The sequence below is a fragment of the Zonotrichia leucophrys genome, chromosome 6, assembly GCF_028769735.1.
Source record: "Zonotrichia leucophrys gambelii isolate GWCS_2022_RI chromosome 6, RI_Zleu_2.0, whole genome shotgun sequence".
Classification (NCBI taxonomy): Eukaryota; Metazoa; Chordata; class Aves; order Passeriformes; family Passerellidae; genus Zonotrichia; species Zonotrichia leucophrys.
The window spans coordinates 23,938,725-23,959,848 of NC_088176.1; the positions used below are offsets into that span (position 1 = coordinate 23,938,725).

At 40.1% G+C, this 21,124-nt stretch overlaps 1 protein-coding gene and 1 long non-coding RNA gene across 2 annotated transcripts in view; one reads left to right on the forward strand and one right to left on the reverse strand.

The window, feature by feature from the left end:
- ZCCHC24 (zinc finger CCHC-type containing 24) overlaps positions 1-21,124 on the reverse strand; it is a 107,766-nt gene that overhangs the window by 85,864 nt on the left and 778 nt on the right. The window contains exon 2 of the mRNA XM_064717301.1: positions 5,125-5,325. Coding sequence (XP_064573371.1) covers positions 5,125-5,325 — 201 coding nt within the window. The remainder of the gene's footprint in view (positions 1-5,124; positions 5,326-21,124) is intronic.
- LOC135449892 (uncharacterized) lies at positions 8,933-12,467 on the forward strand. The gene is made up of 3 exons (XR_010440876.1): positions 8,933-9,032; positions 9,515-9,609; positions 10,621-12,467. It is a non-coding gene; the product is annotated as an uncharacterized LOC135449892 (long non-coding RNA).

The window sequence follows — 21,124 nt, forward strand, 5'->3', positions numbered from 1 at the left end:
TTGCTCCAGTGGTGCAGTCAGAGCTGCCAGAGCTGCAGTGTATGTGAGCCCAGGGAGGGACAGCTTCAGGGCAGGGTGATCTGGCAGCCCAAGTTAGGGGCTAAGAAGAAAGGACTGAACTCAGCTTGACACTGATTTCTTCCACATCCTGCATGAAACCACAAAAGCAAATCTCTGCAAACTCAAGCAACCACAGCAATTACCTACTGCTCCTATTGACTTGAATTTGTGCTCTCAAGGCACTTCAGTTTTACAGGATCTGCTTCAAAGATCCCTGTTGGCAGTGGAAAGACTCCTACTGTTGGCCCCATTAGCATGGACCATGCCATGCAGTTCAGCCACAGGTTTAAACATGCAGTGCAGAAAGAGACTGAGCTTCCCATTGCATGTATGTCTGTACTCCTGTGAGCATGCACATGGTATTTTCCTCTGTAAGTACAATGTAAAATTGGGAAACACACTGTGCAACATTCTTCTGTCTCCCAGAAACTGAGATAAATAGTGCCAGTGCATGGGAATTTGACTACAGAACAATAATGTTTGCCTATTTACTTTCCCCACCACATCACCATGAGGTAAGGGTTCCTTGCCTGTGCAGAAATTCACAGGAATTGTCAGAAAGGTTTTTCAATGAGCTTGGCACTGGCACAGTATTTGAATACAGTTAGGGCAGAGACACCAGGTAGAGCAGTTTGAAAATTCTGAATACAGAGATGCTTTGCTGGAGCTCTGAACTTGGGCTTCTGTTGCTCCTTATTAAATTAACAGCTGGAATGACATAAGCATAAAATGAGGTCCAGGATTTGTGTGTTTACTTTCCTAAGCAGATTTCTGAAAAATGGCAAAGGTTCCTTCACTCAGCAACATCTTAGAATGTGAACTAGGTGCTTTATTTACAAATGTCTACATAGACTGTATCTAGACATAGACACCATACCCCATTATTCTATACTTTTGCAAATTAAACCTCTATGATAGGTCTGAATTTAGGTTGATGACATCAAGGAAGAGAATTCATGTCAATAACATTCTTAACAATTTAAAGGAGCAAGATTCATTTTTATAGGTCATACTTGGTACAAAGGAACTCACTGTTTATAGGATTTAAAAATAAAGATATAGTGATAATGGGTGAAAAAAGACAATGTAACTTTTTTTTACAAGATCTTCTAATAATTTCTATACCTGCTATACAAAAAAAGGTCACATAGAATCATATATCTTTAATATTACTGGTCCAGAACTCATTGGTTTTTCTTTTCCTGGTAGGGGAAAAAAGCCCCTATGGTCATGAGGCATAGGTACAGTATCTTTGGGTACACAAATAAGTGTACAAAGTTTTGACAGATCTATATACATACATATACATATACATATACATATACATATACATATATATATATATATATATATATATATATATAAACACACGTTTATACACACACACACATATATATATATACATACATACACACCTATATATATATATAAATATATAATGCAATTGGCTTGTAAACCAGATAGGAAAAGTACTTCATTCCTTACCTTCCTTGCTATTTAAAGAGAAAGATCTTGTTTATTTTTTACGGCACTGTCAACGATAATTTAAGAGCAGGGCTATATTAAGAACACTGCTTTTAACCTTTATTCTCTACAGTTTTTTCACTTCATTCAAGTCAATGAGAATTCTGTATGTGCAAGAACATCAGAGAGATATGAGTAAGATGTTATTGTCTAAGCCACTGAAACTCACAAATTAGTTTTAGAAGAAATGTAGGTATGCTATAAAGATGATACTAAAGATTAGTGTTGGGATTTTTATGGACATAATTATTGCAACAAACAGCTTTTTGAAAATGTAGGCAAATTGGAAGTGATGAATTGCAATCATAACATTGTTCTTATTTCTGGTAGTTTCCTAAACAGAAAAGAACACTTTCTATCACCATGTATGACATAAACTACATGGTAAAATAATAGAAGTCTGCTAAATCCCATTTCAATTTTGAAACAGATAGTTGTGGACACAATATTAGAGAAATGGCAGATACAAGAGGTACTTTAAAGCTGGCAGTTTTTGTTTGTAATTATTTAACCTCCTGGAATACGATCATCACTTAAGATATAAATCTGAACTGATACATGCATTTTCATCAACTTTTACAACAACAGAAAAACAACATATATTTTCAGTGGTGATAATAGGCAGAATTAAGAGAGGGTATTAAGCCCTAAAGCTGTTACACAATTTCTTTGCTATGCAGAAAAAACTTCATAGAACACCCCATTTCAAAATGTGTTTCTTATTAGGCAGTTTCATAAAAACAAAAGACAAAATACTGTATGATTTACTGATACACTTTTTGTCCAGATCAGATTGGTTTATCTCTTTTCTTTATCCAGGTTTAAGGACTTTAAAAACACATAGCTACAGCCCTTTTTGTGGTAGGATTTGCTGAACAACTTATTTTTGACAGCACTAGCAAAACTAAGCATCGAACCTAAGATATTAAGCCGTGTGTATAATGTTCAAATTAAGAAATCAGTTCTTGTCAAAAACAGTGGTAACAAATGGAGACTTTATGAGAAAAGCCTGGTCCTGCCATTGCTGCTCCCATTTTGTGCCCAATGTTTTGAACATAGCTTGTGTACACAGGGTCGTCCTCTTTAGAACTGTCCTCATCTCAGATAACGTAAGGAAAGTGGGTATGTTTCTGTGAATGCTTAACTCTGCTTTTCCTCAAGAAAGCACTTGCTGATTAAACCAGAAAGCACTTGCCTGTGGTAGAAGAAATCTCCAGTTAAAGAGAATCAAGTTCATATCACCTGTTCCTTAACTAGCACAAACAGAACTGTGCACACAGAGCAGAAGGCACTGAAAGCTCTGCTCTGGGATGCCACAGGTACGTGTGGCCATGCACGAGCAAGGAGATGAAAAGCACAAAAGAACAGCCTTGAGAAGGCCAGGGGAATAGAGGCTCTGTATCCTTTGTGTGAAGACACTGAGAAAACCTGGCTTGGTTAGTCCTACAGAACGAAAGCTGAGAGAGGATGTGATTGAATGCTGAGAGAGGATATGATTGCAGTCTATTAATACATCCTGAGATAAACACCAGGGAGGGATAAGAGCTATTTCAGTGGAGGACAATGTTGGCAGGAGAACAAATGACTATAAAGTGGCCATGAGTTACATTCACCCTAGAAATTGGAAGATTTCTAGTTAGGAGAGGACTGAGGTTCTGGAGCAGCTTCCCACACCAGCAGTGGCAAAGGCAAAATACTGAAATGCTTCCCAAGTAAAACCTGATCAGTTTTCAAAAGGAGCTATATGATATGGCTGCCTGTAACCATAGACTGCCTGTGGTGAGCAAGCAGATGTTTCCCTGTCCTGGGTTCCTTTACTCATTCCTCCCAAACTCACAGGCTAGTCACAGAGCATACCAGTAGGAAGTCTTTCCACTTCCTGGTTCACAGAGAAATTGAAGACTTGACAAATTAAGTCTGAAAAAATATATATACAGGATGTGCAATTTAAGAGAATTAGTGTTACTACACAATCCTAAATTGTTCGTATCTCCTGGATTTCTGTGTGCATGTCTTCAATTTTCACTAACATGTTTAATCCCTAGTGCCTCAAACCCTAAGAATACCCATGAAATAAATAATGCATTACTGCTCCAACACTGACACATTCACTTGGTCTGTGTGAGCTGCAGCTTGCAATACTGATTGTCAAGAGACCTGCAGCATTCATTGGCTTTCTCACACAGCATGGCAAAGCACAAACATCCACCCCCAGTCCAGCAGTTTCTCACTCTGCCACATATTTAGTAGTTGGAGTTTCAATCCTCTTGTTAAGTAATGTATGCTATTACATGGTTCTATCTTTACATTCTTCTGTAACATGCTAAATTAAGTAGATTAAACATTTAAGTAAAGAAACCAGAATACTTTTGATCTCCTAGAAGGAAAGAAAATGTCATAGTTTTTTCCTAAAGAAAATTCTTACTCAACCTAGATCAAAATAAGAAGAAAAATATTTTCAAGTGCCACACCCAAGGCTGCAAATATACTTTAATTCATATTTCATTAGAATTAATGAAATATATACAGTGAAAGTGATAAAGTTAGTCTATGCATAACAGCAAGAGGAATACACTCAAAGCTCATCTGATGTTAGTCTTGATTTCATGCTCTCCTTCCTCTGCTGGCAGATGTTATTCTGCCTGTATTTGGTTTATAAATGTCTGACATCCTCAATAGCAAACTAACTGTAGTTAATTTTTATGCAGATTAATTCTGCTGAAAGTCACACAATAAGAGGCTAGGAGGTTAAAGTCATAATGAAGTGGATGCTGGTAATGTCCACATCTGTGTTTTTAGAGTATTGGCAGCATTTTAATTTCCTTGGGACTTTACATAGGATGTTGTTGAAATTGTGAAAGTTTAAGCCAGCAACACAACTGCATCCAGCTGAAACCAGAAAATTAAGAAACCTGGTTCACTGCACTTGGGAGCCTCAGGGGGAAAAAAAAAATTGTAGATTGGCAAGTGCTTTTAGTGCACACTGGTTTATACCTCTTTTTGAAGGAAATAAATATTGCCAGCTCTGCCACTACAGAAAAGTTCTAGGAGTCCAAGACCTTCACATTTTGCGAAGTACAGCAAACCTCTACTGTAGGGCAAAAAAGACTTTGCACCCAAAATACCTGGAGCCTGTGTTACTGCAACACTTATTCAAAGTTCTCTCTGAATGTAACAATTTCTTCTCCTTTAGCATATGTAACTTGTTGTAGTAAGTGCCATTGCCAAACTGATAACACAGAGTGCAGCCCGACAGAAAATTACAGAGTAGCCATTTTTAAAGTTACCAGAATCTGCTCAGCTGTGTGCCTACATTAATGTTTTCTGTAATACTTACAAGGCAAATGAAATAGTGTACTTTGTCTATCAGCATAGTGATAAAGAATAGATTAAAGGAACACGTGGCTAGCTTGGCACTTTGTCAAGATACTTCTTCAGTGTTACTCACTCTGAAGTATTTCAGTCAAATTCTGTGTTGCTAAATCAAGGACTGAAGAAAATCTTGATGCATATTTTTTCAAGATATTGTATATTACTTACCTGGGGGCAGTCTTTGATGTAGTGTCCCTTGTTAAAGCAGAGGTGGCACAGGTAGTTAGGAGGTGGCCTCTTGCTGGGTTTTCTGGCTTCTGAAGAAAGGGATAGGTCGGAGAAATGCTCGGTGAGGGAGCTTAACCCATCCACAATGTTGTTAAGGGAGCCATAAGGGGATGCACTCTTGTAGAGACTGCTGCTCAGAGCCTGCAAAAGAAAACAAATAAGTCACATGCAACACAGTACTGTATTAAGGATTGTTCTGGGGGAGATTTGAATAGGGGATGGATAAAAATAGCAGGAAAAACAAAGTGATTATTTTTTTCTTAGGAACATGGCTACACATTTGAGGGAAGCAATATACAGGCTTCACAATGGCAGAGCAATGGAGCTGGTCACCCCACTGTTGAGGAAATTTTGAGCTTGCCATGGTTCTCTTAGCGCAACCTTTCCATTAAGCAATGATTGCTTTCTTGTGTTTGGCCATAATGCATTCATAGTACAGTTAGATTATGCAGGAAAAAAGCTGAAAGAACAATTCACAAAACAGAACCCTTTTGTGTCCAAAACTACTTTGGCAAAGAATACTGAAGTCAGAGAAAGGAAAGAACACCAAGAAAAATGCAAAGTAACTTCCAATTTCCAATCCGGTTAATCAGACAGTCAACACAGAGTCCCATGTTCAAATAATAACAAGAAGCATTGAGAGCTACATCTGGTTTGGATTTTCTCAGGGGGAACCTGCTGTGATTTAAACATTTCCTGATAAACAGTAAATACCTGGGTTTTGTACTTCACCTCAATAGGATCTTCACTCTCTCAATCTGCAAATCCAAATCAATAGCTCCTAATTTGCTATTCAGTAGTTTTAGAACAGCAGGAAACCCATCAACACCTAAATAGGTATTCTCCCTAATGGAGATAAGAAGGATTAATTCACTTTAACCACTGAAGGTCCAAAAGAAACCTTAGTGGAGTTCAAAAGGAAAATTAACTCTTTTAAAAATTAACATAATGAATGACTGTAGAAATAGGACCAGCTGTTGAGTGTCCTTTCCATCCTCAGATGATGGGACACATTTCACATGGTGTTTCCACCCTAGTCTGCAATGCTAAGCTCATGTAATTCTCCTGCATCAGAGAATTACTGCTGGCTTATGGGAAAGTAGGTAAGAAGAGGTCCAATCTGTGACTCTGTGCTGTAATTTTACTGAATTCTAATATTTCGATGGGGTCTTTATAGGTGTTTTCATGTGTTTATACATGTTATATATATTTTGAAGACATGCACTGAAATTGATTTAGAGTTTGTGAAATTAATCTGAACTTGAAATTAAATTAATTTCAGAGATCTCAAACATTCAGGGTGCCTGCACAGTGAGTGTTTTCTGGGTGGCAGCTGCATACAAAAAAAAAATATTAAAGCTCTAGGCACAAATACCTGGGTGAGCCCCAGCTATCCCTGAATTCCATCCCTCCACAGATGGTGTACAGAAAAATTCAGCCTAGTAATCTGCTTCACCCACTTGCACTGTAGTCAAACACAACAAGCTGACCTCCACTGACTCCTCTTGCCAAGCTGAAGCTGGTGCACAGCATCAGGATCAGTTCAAGAGTTCCCAGAGTAGAATCTGATCTCACCTGGGACTTCCCATATGCCCTGGGGCTAAAACATCCTGTGTAGCATGGTTCTGTGCTGTGCAAGATGATGTGGCTGAGAGGAGAATCAGCCACTTTGTTTCAGGGGTTAAAGCTACAGATTTTAAAAGGAAAAGGTATTTCAAAAATGAATAAAAAGCTTTTAGCTGCTTTAGCCATCAAGCAACCTAAGAGACCTCCAATGGTCACTGGAATTTAGTTCTAGGATTTATTGGATGCTATTGGAATGAGAAATTCTTGGCATCAGATTTTGAAAAGGAAGAGGAAGTGCTGTGAATGCCAAAATAGTATTAATTAAGGGTCTTCAAGAAGTTCTTGTCTCCCTAGGAGCCACTTTCTCTTATATACTCTTGGAAAAATATAAAATCCTTCTTTTTAAGAGATCCTCTTGCCAAGAGGTTCTTAAAGTACTTCACCTGCATTACACCCATTAGTAGCTTTGCAAATTCCTTACTATCTGATTTTATACAAGGGTGAAAGTATAAACACAGAATGTATGAAGCCACAAATTCTTTACCTATTGCCGAAATCTGGAATATCTTCTGGGGATGCAGAATAACTCCTGCCCATCAGGAGGTTGTTATTTTTCCCCCCAGGGCCAACTCAGTAACAAACCAAAACATATCTGTCAGCTGCCTCCAGTGGGCTTTGAATTGGACATATGGCATGCAGCGATGACTGTTTTCTTTCCTACACATCCTTTACACTGAGCTGCTGCCCTCATTGAAAGGGAGCAATTTGGAACCACAGCTGGGTATTTTGTTACTCACTCCTCCACCAACCCTTCCTGGCAAGTTTCAGGTCAATATTGAAAACAAGGTGCAGTTTGGCACCTTGGCAGCAAACCTTCACAAACTTTTATTTCAACTGTGGCAGCCAGAAGCTGTGCCAGAGGCTGGGATCCCATTAGACCATGGGCTGCACTGACACTAAATCACACACTTAGCAGCCACCAAGGGTTCTGTGGCCAAAGAGTGGCACACTGCTCTAAAAGTGGCCACCTGGTTCAGCTGGCAGGGCACTTGTGCAGTGCATGCCACAGCTGGACACAGCAAAACATTCAGTGCACACACAGCACCATGAAACACTTCCCTAAAATCCTCCTGAGGCCCAGTGGTAAAAAGGAAGAAACAAATATAACATCCCAGAACATGACAGTAAAGGAGAAGATGGACATTGCTGATGACACTGGTACTTTAAAGAACAATGCATTCCTTTGGAAAATGCCTAGATGATCCCAAGATGCAGCCCATCCCTCTGGGTATATTCAGGCAAAGGATTCAGCAGTTCCTGCCAATCTGACCTGGAAAATGGCCTTAAATCTGTTTGACTCCAAGTCAATGTGAAAAACACATCAATATGACACTTGAAAGTTGCTATAAAGAGCACCAGCACAAATGGTGCTACATCCTGTTTCTAGCTCTGAAAACCTCTAGTTCTTCAGAAAGAGATGAGGAAATACACCATTCCCATAAGCCAAGTTATATAATAAGGGTGGTAATGGGAAAGTTCATCCCGGCCCCTGGAATCAAATAGTGAAAGCTTAGGGCTTGTAACAAATGTGATGAAATGGTGATTGACTCCATTTTGTCATTGTAAAAGACAAAGGGTGAATGAATATTGCTGAGATACATAAAACAGTTTTGGTTTGGGTTTTTTTTTTCTTTCTGGGGCACTCAATTGAGCAGAACAGGCAATTCAGCCCTTACTAAGTATTTGCACTGCTGCAAAGAGCATTTTTATGATGGGTTTTGAATAAAAATTTTGAATTAGCTTCACACCAAAAGGAGATGTCCAGGGGGGTGATTAGAGTGCCAGGGAGAGTGTTGATGGCCTCAGACAGAAAACAGAGATGAAGAAACAAATGCATTCTGACTCACTCTGGTCTCAAGTGTATTAGTACTCATCTGGGAGGTGGCAGGGAGATTGCTCCTCTCATGAATTCCACCAAAAGCAATGACTTACTCTGTGTTCACAATGCAACACTAGCAAAGCCAGCCTATTTCTTTAAATGGTAGACAATAATACCTCTCAAATAGAGTCTCATTTTGAGCTTGAACAGGCAAAAAGGCTTTGGCAGTGAAAGGGTTAGTGCTTTCACGGCGCCTGAAAGACCACACTGCATGTCCTAATTACAAGGCTCATCAGCCCAGCTGCAATGAATTCAGGATTTCCTTATCTTGCCATACTGGGGGGATGGGGAACCTGGTGGTAAAACTTAGAAACAGTCTTGGTGGGAGGTTCAAGATGATAATGTAAGTTTGTCTATTTGTTTGTTTTTTCCTTCCTATGAAACTTGTTGATTTTATTGAATATGTACCAAACTGAAGATCTTGTATTGTATTTTCCAAAGGTAACCTCACTGCTGGGCAGATCTTTAAACTGTATCTGTTGATGGTGTTGGGAAGCGAATTTCCCTTTTATTTGTTTGCTCAGTGTTTCCAGTTAAAGGGCACATAACCTGTAGGGTTGCAGTGTGGTCCTTTGTGAAAGGCAGCTATTGTCTTTTAAGCTTCCTCACTCTGATTTCCAGTTGGGTAACATACGTGAGTGACTCAGGAGTTCCAGTAGCTAATTCACCTCTAAGTTATTCCTCATTACATGAATGATTGGCTAATGCTCCTGATTCCCTTGGCTGGGTCCCTGCCTTTCAGAAACATCTTTTAGGATTGATGTGTCAAGAGGTAGAAAAAGAATCCCTGAAACCCTGGCTTTATCTCTTTTGTTTTTTTTTTAGCAATGGTATAATGTTGAGAAGAAAGACAACTTTGAATGTGAATATGCAATGAAAGATAAATAAGAGGCAAGTCTTACATTCCAAATTTCCCTTTGGTATGTATAGCTACTGCTTTACTTATAAAGGTATGTTTTTAAAAGCACAGAGAGCACAACAGCCTCTCAATTATGGCATATATGCCTGAGCATCTACCAGACCAGCTGGTAGTAATAAGCAATGGCAACTTGTTCCTGTGGGAATGTATCTTCTTATTAGGCACAGACTGGAAAAGTAGAGGTATCTCTGGAAAGCCAGTTTCTGCCCCAAGTTCAGTTTGTGGTTGCTGGACCCTTAAGGCAGTGATAAAGATGAGCATATCCAAATTACATAAAGCTAGAATGACTTGTGCTGGGTGATGGGGGCTGTATCTGGCCAGTGCATGTCTGATGCTCTAGAAGTCAATGTGATTTGTGCTTATGGTTCTCTCCACATTTGTAGTAGTTGCATATACTGAAATGATGTCCTGCAGCACTCCAATGGTCCTACAGTCTAGTCCAGCCATCAATGCTTCCACAGAATGAAATAGCCTATAATTGAAAAGCAAAGAGCAAAGAATTTTTCATTACTTATTTTTGCTGCTGACCTAATAAAGGTCACAAATAAAGCAGTCTTAATGGACAGAGTTAAGTTTAAATCAACAGATGCCATGGCTGTTTGAAGTTTGTAGGAAAAGGGAGTTGGATTGCCCTGTCATCAGTATGGAAAAAGCAAGGTTTTCATCCCCCATAAACTGTAAATATTTTCCAGCCTCTATGACAGTAACCAGACTAGCCATGCTCCTCATTAGCCCTGCACTGAAATATCAAAAGGTGCTAAAGTTATCAGCTTGGATTTTCACAAAGATAAGAACTGAGTGGTCCCTGTGCTGTGTCATGGATAAAACAGTGGGATAGACAAGTCATTGCCCTCAGTTGTTACTTTCATGTTAGAGGAGAGGGAAATCTGAGCTACCCAAACAGTAATTCAGTGGCTTGAATGTGTAATATACAAAACTTAACCCAAGGGCCTATAGCAGGTTTATTTCCTAGTGCCCTGAGGCTTGTTTCTGATGTGGGCTTTATCCACAGGGCCATGCAATAGGTGTGAAAGCACAACAGTTGCACCAGAAGACAACCATGTTTGGAGAAGAGAATTTCAAATCTGACTTCTCTGTGCTTCAGCTCTTCACAAGTGGTTAAAACAGTTCCCTGGTTCTGTCCCCAAAGAAAACATCCAGTGCAGAATCACAGAATAGAATCATGGAATTGTTTAGACTGGAAAAGACCTTTAAGATCATCATCAATGTTTATGGCCAACCTCAAAGCCTTCTGAAAACAGAGGGATTAAATGAAAATACTGTAATAAATTTAGTTGTATTAATTTGAGCCAGAAGAAATAGAGAAGTTTAATTACCAAGGCTGAACTGGAAAACCTCAAAAACTGCTCCTGTATGGCTTGTGTCTGCTTTAGCTCATCTGATAAATTGGATACTTTTACAAAAAAACAGCTTAAGAGTTTGTTCAGTAACATTTTATCATTGGAATACTGAAAGCCAAGCTCATCACTCAGTAAAGAAAATGTTTGCCTGGAGCAAGAAAAAAAAGACTCAGGTTTCTGTTTTCTTCTGAAATCAACTTTTAAGTCAGCTGTCAAAAAAATCTGGTCTTTGGCCTGACTTTTAGTAAAATCTGAATTACTCAAGTTCTCATATAAAACCACAGATAAATGCAGATTAGCCAAGAAACCTTAATGCATTCCTGGTTAGTTAGACTAGCCAAGTATACCTTAATTCATCTTTCTTCTGCAGGGGGTTTTAGACAAATACATGTTTATGTTAAACTGCTAACACTAATGTCTACTTCTAAATATTTTCAGATAGATGGCACTAGGCCTTTCCTTCTGCAGAAACAGTAACTTAGGGGACAGCTACAAACACAGAGTGACCTGCCAGTGGTTGTGCCCTTCAGTGCTCATTGAAGGGCAATGAATCTTTAATCCAGCATATAGATCTCCCTAATTTAGTTATTCCAAATCTGACAGCTCAGCTGGCGGTGGCTCCTCAGGCTGCAATTGCTGAGACTCTGCAGAACAGCAAGGGGTGCAGCCCCCTCCTCTGAGCAGGACTGGGGTGTCCCTTCAATCACAGCAAGGCTGGGGAGCAACACACGCCACCACCTCGCCTTGCTTTACATCTGCTACTCTTTAACACTTGGATCCAAAGCTTTCAATGAGTTACTCAGGTCTTAAAAAAATCCTGCTCCCTCTGTGCTGTACAGTGGTAAAGTCATGCTGACAGTTCAGGAATTACTCAGTCACCATCTCCAGGCTTGCTGGAGCTCAAGCAGGCCTTTTGGCTTTCTGCTAGTAGTGTGATCCTCCTTATTTCAGCCTCAGGAATGGGTTTGCTGTGGATATCAGTGAGGACACTCATTTTCCACAATGTACAGGGACCTCACCAAAGGCCTTGAAAGGCAGATGAGGGAGAGGACAGAGATTTGCTCTGGTCAGAGGTGTGCAATCTTGAAGGAACTTTCTAAATCTTGCATCAAGTTCTGCAGGGTTCCCTTTCATCTACTGAATGCCCAAGAACTGCCCACTTATGTTCAAGAGAAGCTCTAACACATGAGCACTACATCAGGGACACCAGAGACCATTCACATTGCAATTGCTTTAACACATCTCCCCAGGAGCCCTGGATTCCCAGGCTGTCCCCTGCCTGACCAAGCCAGGTCTGCCCTGGCCACCAACCTCCCTGACCTTTGGGGAGTGGCCATGGGAAGGGTCCCTCGCAGGCCCCTCTGTCCCCCTGCCCAAAACCAAGTCCTTTTGCTCGAGACAGGGGTCTCTGGTGAGGAGCAGGTCATGAAGGCTGTACAGCATGAAGTGAGGGCAGAAACGGATGGACATGTTTTGATCCCTGCACTTTCTGTTAACATCTCTGCTTCCTGCAGGAAATCTTGTCTCAATCTGACCTGCAGTCTGAAAAACAAGAGTCGAGTTTCCTCTCATTTGGTAGGTCTTTTGACACTCCAAACGCAAGAAAAATAACACCCGGAAATAGATATGTGCCTGTTCAAGGCACGCTTAGGGAAGCATTCACCTCCTGTGCAGCTCTCACATGATGAAAGGTTTTGCTAAGAAATGTCCATTTTGGGTTAAACAGAACTCTAAGTCTGAGACAGTTTTGTTTATATCATTTACATCCAGTAATGCCTTCTTGGCACAGAAAGCTCGGCGACGGCTGCCAAGGTTTGGAAGAGGCGAAGCTGAGGTCGCTGTCAGAGGTAGGAACAATACATCATCTGCCCAGAGCGGGCCCCTCTCAGGGCCAGGGCCCCAGCTCCCGCACTCATGGGAAGACAAAAACCTTTATTAAATTGAATATAGGGAGGAAAATAAATTATTTCTATTACTAGATGACAGGCTGGAATTTCATTTGGTGACTCCAGCTTTTAGATAGTTTTATCTACATTTAAAGTTACCCTCTTAATCAACTGTGATACAGCACAGCTTGAAGTGTGATCTCAGCAAGCAAACCTAAAACATCACAATCTGCTTCAGATAAATTATAAAATAACAACTGAGAAATCTGGTTTCAAAGTAGATTTGAGGGAGTTTTTTCTTCCCATGCTGTGACTGTTAGAGGAATGAATCTATTATTCTACTAATTTCAATTGCAATGTATGTTAGAGGAAGATGGTTATAGAAAAACACCTCTGTATTTCAAGGACCACTGATACCCAAACTCTCTTAGAAACTCTTGCTAGTCCTCTATTTTCAGGGTGCAGTGACTGTACAATAGATCCTTTGCTCTCCTTTCAACCACAAGTATCCACAGCCCTAATGACTATTTACAAAATAGTTGCCTAGCAGGCTCCCTTAGTGTGAAGAAATATAGGCTGCAACTCCCCTGCAAAGATCTCTGAGATATCTGGAACTCCTAGAAGCAAGAGAAATCTCTTGAGACCAAGCTGATGCCCCAAAGTGTTTGCTTGGTTGGCATTTAGCTGGATGAGATGCAAATACAGATTTCCAGGTACCCACAATCCTTCTATGTAAGGTATTGCACTTGTGTTCATTGAAAAGAGACACCAAATCCTGCCACGTGCAGGGAGTAGGTGTGGGTGGTCAGTTAATACAGTAGGAATTTATCTCTGCTTTGCATATGAGCTCAAGTCCTGGATCACAATAGCATTTGCTAATCTTCAAACTAAATTTGTCAAAACACAAAATGTATTTTTTAAGGAAGAGGTCTGGAAGACCAGGCAGCAGTTCTCCAATCAGCAGCAGTTGAAAGAGCTAAGAAAAAGGGTCTACATGAGGCTCCTTAAAACTCCTCTTAGTCAAAGTATTGGATTTGTTACTAGTTGCTTACACCAAAACATATGACAGAAATTAAGGGGTTAGGCTTGTGATATGTTAAAATTTAAAAGCCACCAAAACTCCCCACATCTGTGCTGGCCTGGCTAGACAATGAGGGACAGGGAGAAAGGACTTGTAACCCTGCATTTATTCTGCCTTCCTCAAGTGAATCTGTCTATAATTTTAGATTCTACTTTTAGCAGATCACAAATGGTTTGCTATGGTTCTGAGAGTAGAAACCAACCTGCAGGAAAAACCAAGTGATCCAGGCTTTTACACTTATGAAATAATGTCTGTCTGAATTATGTCAGCATTACTGTAAGATTTGAATAGCTTTGTAACATTTAATTAGTTGCTTTGATGTATTATAATTACTCTGGAACCCACACAGAACCTAAGTAAACCATGAAGAAAAGACTTATATTCTCTCCATTTAATTTAGTAATTTCATTGTGGCTTTCTAAAAGAGGAAGAGCAATTCCAGATTTAGCAAAATGGGCATCAGGCTGTTGGCAATTTTTCTGAGGAGGACAAACTGGGGAGAGGTATGGGTAATAATTGTGACACTTCATTAATCTGTTCAGAAAATGGAAGGTTATATACTCAGTACCACTTTTTAGGTAGCATTTTTATGTATGCATCTAATTTGGGTAACAGGATACAGCTGCTTTTGTTCCTATGCAAATATATATTATCAGAATTGTACTATTTGGCTTTGTAATATCTGTGCCTGCACTTTTTGGCAAGGGCACTATGTCATTATTTTTCATACTTCTTAAAGATGAGAAGATTCTCTGGTCTTAGATTTAAATTTCACTTAAATTGTGTTCCAAAGTCCTTTTATGGTGCACTTAAACTCTGATCTAGAAAACTCTCCTTGGTGTTAATACTCACCTAGCATCTGTCAGTAAAATGCAATCTTTTTCTTCTGGTTGTCAATTACCAAGTAGCAGGACCATCTCTACAAGTTCTATCTTGTACAAGCACACAAAATCCCCCAAATGTAACCAAAAAGGCCTGGCTGGGGGGGGAAGAGTGGCTTTGGGATAAAAGCAGTTTGCTACACCTCTTGGTTATCTAATTCATTCCATACACTTCATAAATTAATATATTGGTTCAAGTCAGACTCGGTTGTCTGATTATTTGTGCAGTTCACTGGAGAAGGATCTTCCCTTTCTCTTCTGAATAACTGAGTCTGTGTCTGCAGAGCAAAAGAGGAGTGGATGAAAAATCATTACCCAACGCGCAGTTACATCACCCCTTTGTTAGGGTGCTTTGGCATGGAAGACACTGTAAACGCACAAAATAACTGTAAATGAAAGCTCTGTGTATAAAATATAATTGTAACAAGAATTCTACATCCTTTTGCCTCCAATTATAGGTTAGTGTGTTTTTCTTTTCTATAAACTGCCTGACAGGTTTTTTCCAAGATGTGAATGTATTTGTGAGGCAGAAAAAGCATGCCAGTGCTTCTCCCAATGAGGAATTTGCATAGATACAAAATCCCAAGTGATTTAAAAGAATTGGCAATCATTTTCAGCTAATCCGGGATAAAAAATGTAACTGTAAAAAGAAATATCACTATAATAATTTGATATTTCTTTATTTTATTGTTCTTTTCAAGCTATCAAAAAGAAATCAATAGTAAAGTTGAAAGTGCATATTCCTCTTCTTGAAGACCTGATTTACTTTCAGCAATTAATATTTTAGTTCTTGCCAGCTTTCCAAGTGGGGCTCTGATTGTGATGTGAAAGCAAGTAGCTGCAGATTACTATGGTGGATAATACTTTCACTGCAAATAGAGTAAAGCCCAGGTGTAAGTCATCTTTGAATTAGTTAAAGCTGGAGGTAGGGCAGGTGTGCTGCAGAGCTACAGCAGCACTTGCTGGGGGCAGGGGCAGTTTGCGGGCAAGGACACAACACAAGAGGCTCTGGCTGTTGGAGTAAATTCAAGACATTTTCTTCTTACTTCTAGCAACCTTCTGCTGTCCTTAGTCAGGTAAAGAAGCCAGAGTAAAAGCAACATAATTGTATTTAGAACACTTTCTTTGGTGAATCATATTTGGCTCTTGTGCATTTCTTCCTGCAGTCAAATTGCTATTAGGTAATTCATCCTAACTAAGTGTCAAGAGTAAGGAGAGTATCTGCTACATGCAGGACTGCCCACTTCCAAAAACACACACAAAAAAAGCACTTCATCCTGGACAATAGAGAAGCCTAAAGCCACACCAAGGTGATACAAATGGAAGAGTGTAATTTGGATAATAATTTGAGTTTCACACTTTTTATGCAAGATATAGATCTTATTTTCTGACTCCACTTCCTATAGTACATTCACATGTGGGGTTTTTATTTCCCTGGCAAACGTGGGTGTTTTCCAAAGGCCAAAGAAGTAGCAAAGCAGGAGGCCACGGCTGCAGAGATAAGAACAGGGTGCAAAAGAGAATGCTCATAGACATAAGCCCCTGAATTTTTGCATTTGAAAGCATATGTCCAACTGGAATTAGGATCAGAATAGTTATTAGCTCAAATACCTGCAATAGGATGTAAGATTTTGAGAGCAGTGTACAGTGGGCTGTGAAAGCTGCACTTTGTGTGCTGAGGCAGCACCATCAAAAGGGCTCTGGAGCTGGCTGTGTCAGGAGGACAGAGGCTGGTCCTGCCAAGACCTCCAAATGCATGTTGTCCTCTGATTAATGTAAGAGATTCAGCTCCCTGGAATCTCTTAGGAGGTCTGATGTGAGAATTGACATTTAACTTCCTGAAAAGCATTTTGGAATTACTTGTCTGGCACTTTAAGTAGCCACAAAATATTGGTAGTGTACAATCATCCTGAGGCAAAGAGAACCAGTTCCTGCAACACAGGAATTGTTATGCTAGGGCTCTTTCAATAAAATTTGGGGCAGGTTAAGAGCACTCCAATGTACTTACACAAAGAATATTGAGAAAAAAATTAAAATTAGGAAATAAATAGTAATCATTATTATTAAAGGACATATTCAGGTACCATAGACTGCTACTGTCAGTCTGTAGCTGAGAAAGCAAGAAGTCCTCACTTGAATGCCTAACACATTAAGCACCTTGTGGATCAAAAGCATGCTGTGTGTTTGAATTACTAACAGTGTTACACAAAATTAAACAAATTGGACACGTTTTGGACCATATGGCAATTTCTGCTAACCTGCCTCTCTGTTGAGTCTGCCTTCACACCATACTGGTTGTGAGCAGCCTCTTAAAATGCATTTGGTTTTCCCTTTAAAATCTTTTAATCATGGCTGTTCTCGAAGATACTGCACTTAATTCAGGGAACCAATGGCCTGATGTGGTATGGCAATCACTGTATTGTTCTGATACTAGCAGAATGGAGATTTTTTTGAAATCTTATCATTATCCTTCAAATTACTTCATCTAGGCCAAATAACAGATATTTCTTCATCAAGTATCAGCCTAGTATGTAGCCCCCTAATTCTATGAAAGACAGATGGACAACAAGTTTGATAAAATACATTTTCTGTAGAACTGCCAATTTCCTTCCCTAAGGTTTTGTTCTTCAGTGTTTCATCAGTTTCTGTTGTTAGCTTGTGAATGTCAGTATCTTCTTTGGGAAGTTACCTAATCTATCCCAGTGCTTTACACTTGCTTGTTTCACAGGGATTTGAATGTTATTTTCCACAGCACTCTGTGAACTTTTTTTACCTCCACGCATTTTTCTTTCCAAACAAGTGATCCATACTTTACAGCAGCAAACTGAACTAGCTGGTGTGCTCTCATTCCCAGTTAGTTCCCTTCTTGCCTATAAGGACTGGATCTGGATTCTCCAATTCAGAAACATGGAAACGATGATTATTTTCTCATCTAGTATGTGCAGTTATTTGTGCTTAAATAAAATCTGGTTTAGATCCAGAAAGTGGCTGCCATAGAGGCTTCTAGAAGGAATTTTGCTCTTGAAAGACACAGAGTAGAGAAAAGAAATTAACTATTATATTATGATAATTTCTAGTTATTGCTTGCTGTCTCTTCTTGACCAAAGAAAGCATTGACCTGGATGCCTCCTGCTAGTGTAGAAAAATACCTTATGGGTCTCTTGCCCCCTCACTCTAGGTTGTTCAATTATAACCCTCAATGACAAAGCCACAGATACCTGGCTGTGTCTCACAGACATTAAATTCTCTGTAACCAGCCTCACAACAAAACTTCAAATACTTGGCTCTGATGGATGGTGTTATAATGAGGGTGGAGCTCAGTTCAATGGCCAATTTATTGCATCTTAATGGTCTAACATGCTTTTATTTCATATCTAGGACAACAAATGCTGCCATAAAGTTTGGTTTAAAGCAGGTCTGTTTTGCAAAACGAGTCTTGCATACAGAACAAAACACTCATTGTTTCTTTACTGTTTAAACCTTTATTATTGTTTTTTTTCTTGGTACAATGGGCTTTTATGCACCAAACAGCTGTGTTCATCATGTTTATTTAGAAGGCATCCATTGTAGTGGAAAGAGTCTGGAGGACAAAAATCTTGAAGTACAAGACTACTCTGTGGGTGCTGGCACTTTTATTTTTTTTCTGTCCTGTTCCTTTGGTCAGTATGCAAGTCACATACACAGGCAGTGCCATGCAGACTTGCAAACCCTGTATAATAGCAACTTTTCACAAGCGCTGTCTCTTATTTCAAGTGTTCTTCTCCAGAAAGTTTCAATTGCAAGGCAACATACAGGACACACAACTATTTTACACCCTATGATCCTATCATTTTTCAATCTGTTGCTATTTTGGACCCTCATTAGGTCACTTTCCAAATATTGTGTACAGCTATGTGTCAATCATTGTCACAGCTCGGCTCCAGGCTAAGCCAACCCAGGACAAAACCGTGAGGAGAAAAAAATGCCAACCAAAGCAAGCACTGTGTAGAAAACAGTCAACAGTTTGACTGTGGAAAGCTATGTGTTGTTCCAAAGATAGCATAAGCCCACTTGCTGCAGAAACAGCATACAGTACTAATGCTCTCCAAAATAATTTTATGTGGTTGAAATGTGTAGTGCATACCCAATGGCATCTGCAAATAAACAGATGTTAGAATCTCAAGAATTAGGAGCATGACATTGTCGGAAACTCTTGGGTGACTCCTGCCAAAAAGCAGCCTAGTTTCCCGTTTCTGGAAAGAACAGAGCATCTAACATATTGGCAGAACTTCTTTTGAGCAACAGTATCTCTAGCACCTTCTAAAGCCTTGAATGAAAGCTGCTGTATAAGCAGGCAGTGCTAGCCTGGGAAATTAGAGGGTTCCCTACTTCCAGCAGGGCATATCCAGCAGGGCAGATGCATTCCCATGCCATAGCAGATAGCTCTGCTCCTTTCCCTCTTTTAAGGTTACCATGTATTAAGACAAAGTTCAGGTGAATACTGGAAAAACAGAAGTGTCTCCATCACCCACATAGTCAATGCTGTCATCACAGGCTGGAACATGAATGGCAACAAACTAACACGCTTTATCTTTTAAAAATAATAAAACAGCTGCATAGAATGAAATGGCTTCTTATTTTCTGAATGGTGAATGCTCTTGGCTTTCTACAGAGCCAGGAATTCTCAGTTGCTACTGTTCATGTGCCTCAGGAAACTGTAATGAGGTTAAAAAGAGCAGAATAAAGTTGCAGCTTGTGGATGATAGGAATCCACACAGAAGGTGACTTCTGGGATCTGAAAACAGCACAGCTGGGGGGAGGCTGCACAGGGACTGACTGCTTGGAGCTGGGGCAGAGACAGGGGCCTGAGGAAGGACTGGCATAGCAGGCAAATTATTTTCCAGAAGAAAGTTAGGGGGGAAAATGGAAAACACTATGAGCCAAGTGGAAAGGGAGTGTGACAAAAGGATTAGCCCCTACTCGCACAGAGTATAGTAGAAGCCAAAAATGAACTTGGGGAACTGTCAGGAAGAGAAAACTGTTTCTCAGAGACTGTTTCAAAGACTTCCTGAATGCAGACTCCATTTACTTGTTTCTTCCTTTTTCTCCCAAAAAATAAAGGACCTGCTGTGAGCAGAATGTATCCCAACTTCAACAGACACAGGCCTGAAGAGAGTCCCAATCTGGAATCCATTCTGGCTGAACTCCTGGAGCCTTGCTGCTACCTGGGTACCATAAAACTTGAAAGCCAAGCAGGAAGGGGTAAAATCTACAATTTGTCATCAACAGGTAGGTAGCTAATAGTTTAAATTGCACTGCCTGCCAATCTTTTAGTAAAATCAATGTGCTTATTAGGTATATATGTTGTTGAACTGCCCATGTCATGCCATGCTTAATAAGACTTAATCAGGTTGAATGGGTTCCGAGCCACTTACTCTCAAAAATAGTATCTATTCTGAGATTGGATGTGCTTTGTTAAATTCTTAAAGAAGAAAGAATTTCTAATTAAAGGAAAACGTGTCTATATAACTCTGGCTCTCAGCTGTTACCAGCTCTATTATGAGCGCACTTGGGGAATTTGATTTAGTTTTAATTAATAACTCCATAACTTTTCTGACAGAACAGAAGGGTGTACTTTGATTGAGAATACATTTTAAGTCGATGTTTAACATAAAAGGTGCTGGAAATGTCGTTCTGTGGGAAGTGCCAGAGCAGGTTGGGTGTATAGTCCATCTGACCATATCAAACAAAGATGCTGTTGAATGCCTCTGGCAAACTCCCACAACAGGGTGCCAAAGTGTAGTTGGGTCTTTTCTGGAGAGGCTGGAGCTGTGGTGTGTGAGGTGCCACCTTGCAGTGTCTCCACACATGTGAAACCCCTCCAATGCAGAAGTGCTTGACCTCAACAACTTCCTGTGACAGGGAGTTCCACAGCGAATTGTCTTTGCATATCCCAGTTTTTTAGCTTCCTTCCCTTTGGTTACATTTAGTCTTGTTTTGCGTTACAAAACGTGCACAAAACTTTTTTGCTGTTTTTGTCACGTTCCTATTTATATTTCTTCCTTTCCAATAGTGCCTGCCTTTGATCTCTCATAAGCCATATGTATCAAGTTTTTAAAGTAGCGCTTTAGGAAAAAAAAAAACTAAAAGGGGGGGTGGCGGCAGCGGTGGTATTTTTGCACGTTATGACGGATGTAGCACTTTTTGCGTGTCCTGCCCCCCGTCCCTCCGGCTGCGCACGGGAAATCCGTGTAACCATTGACCAGACTGTCAACACGGGCGCCCCGCGCCGCTGGCGGGCGGCGGGAGGAGGCGGCGGCCGCGCCAA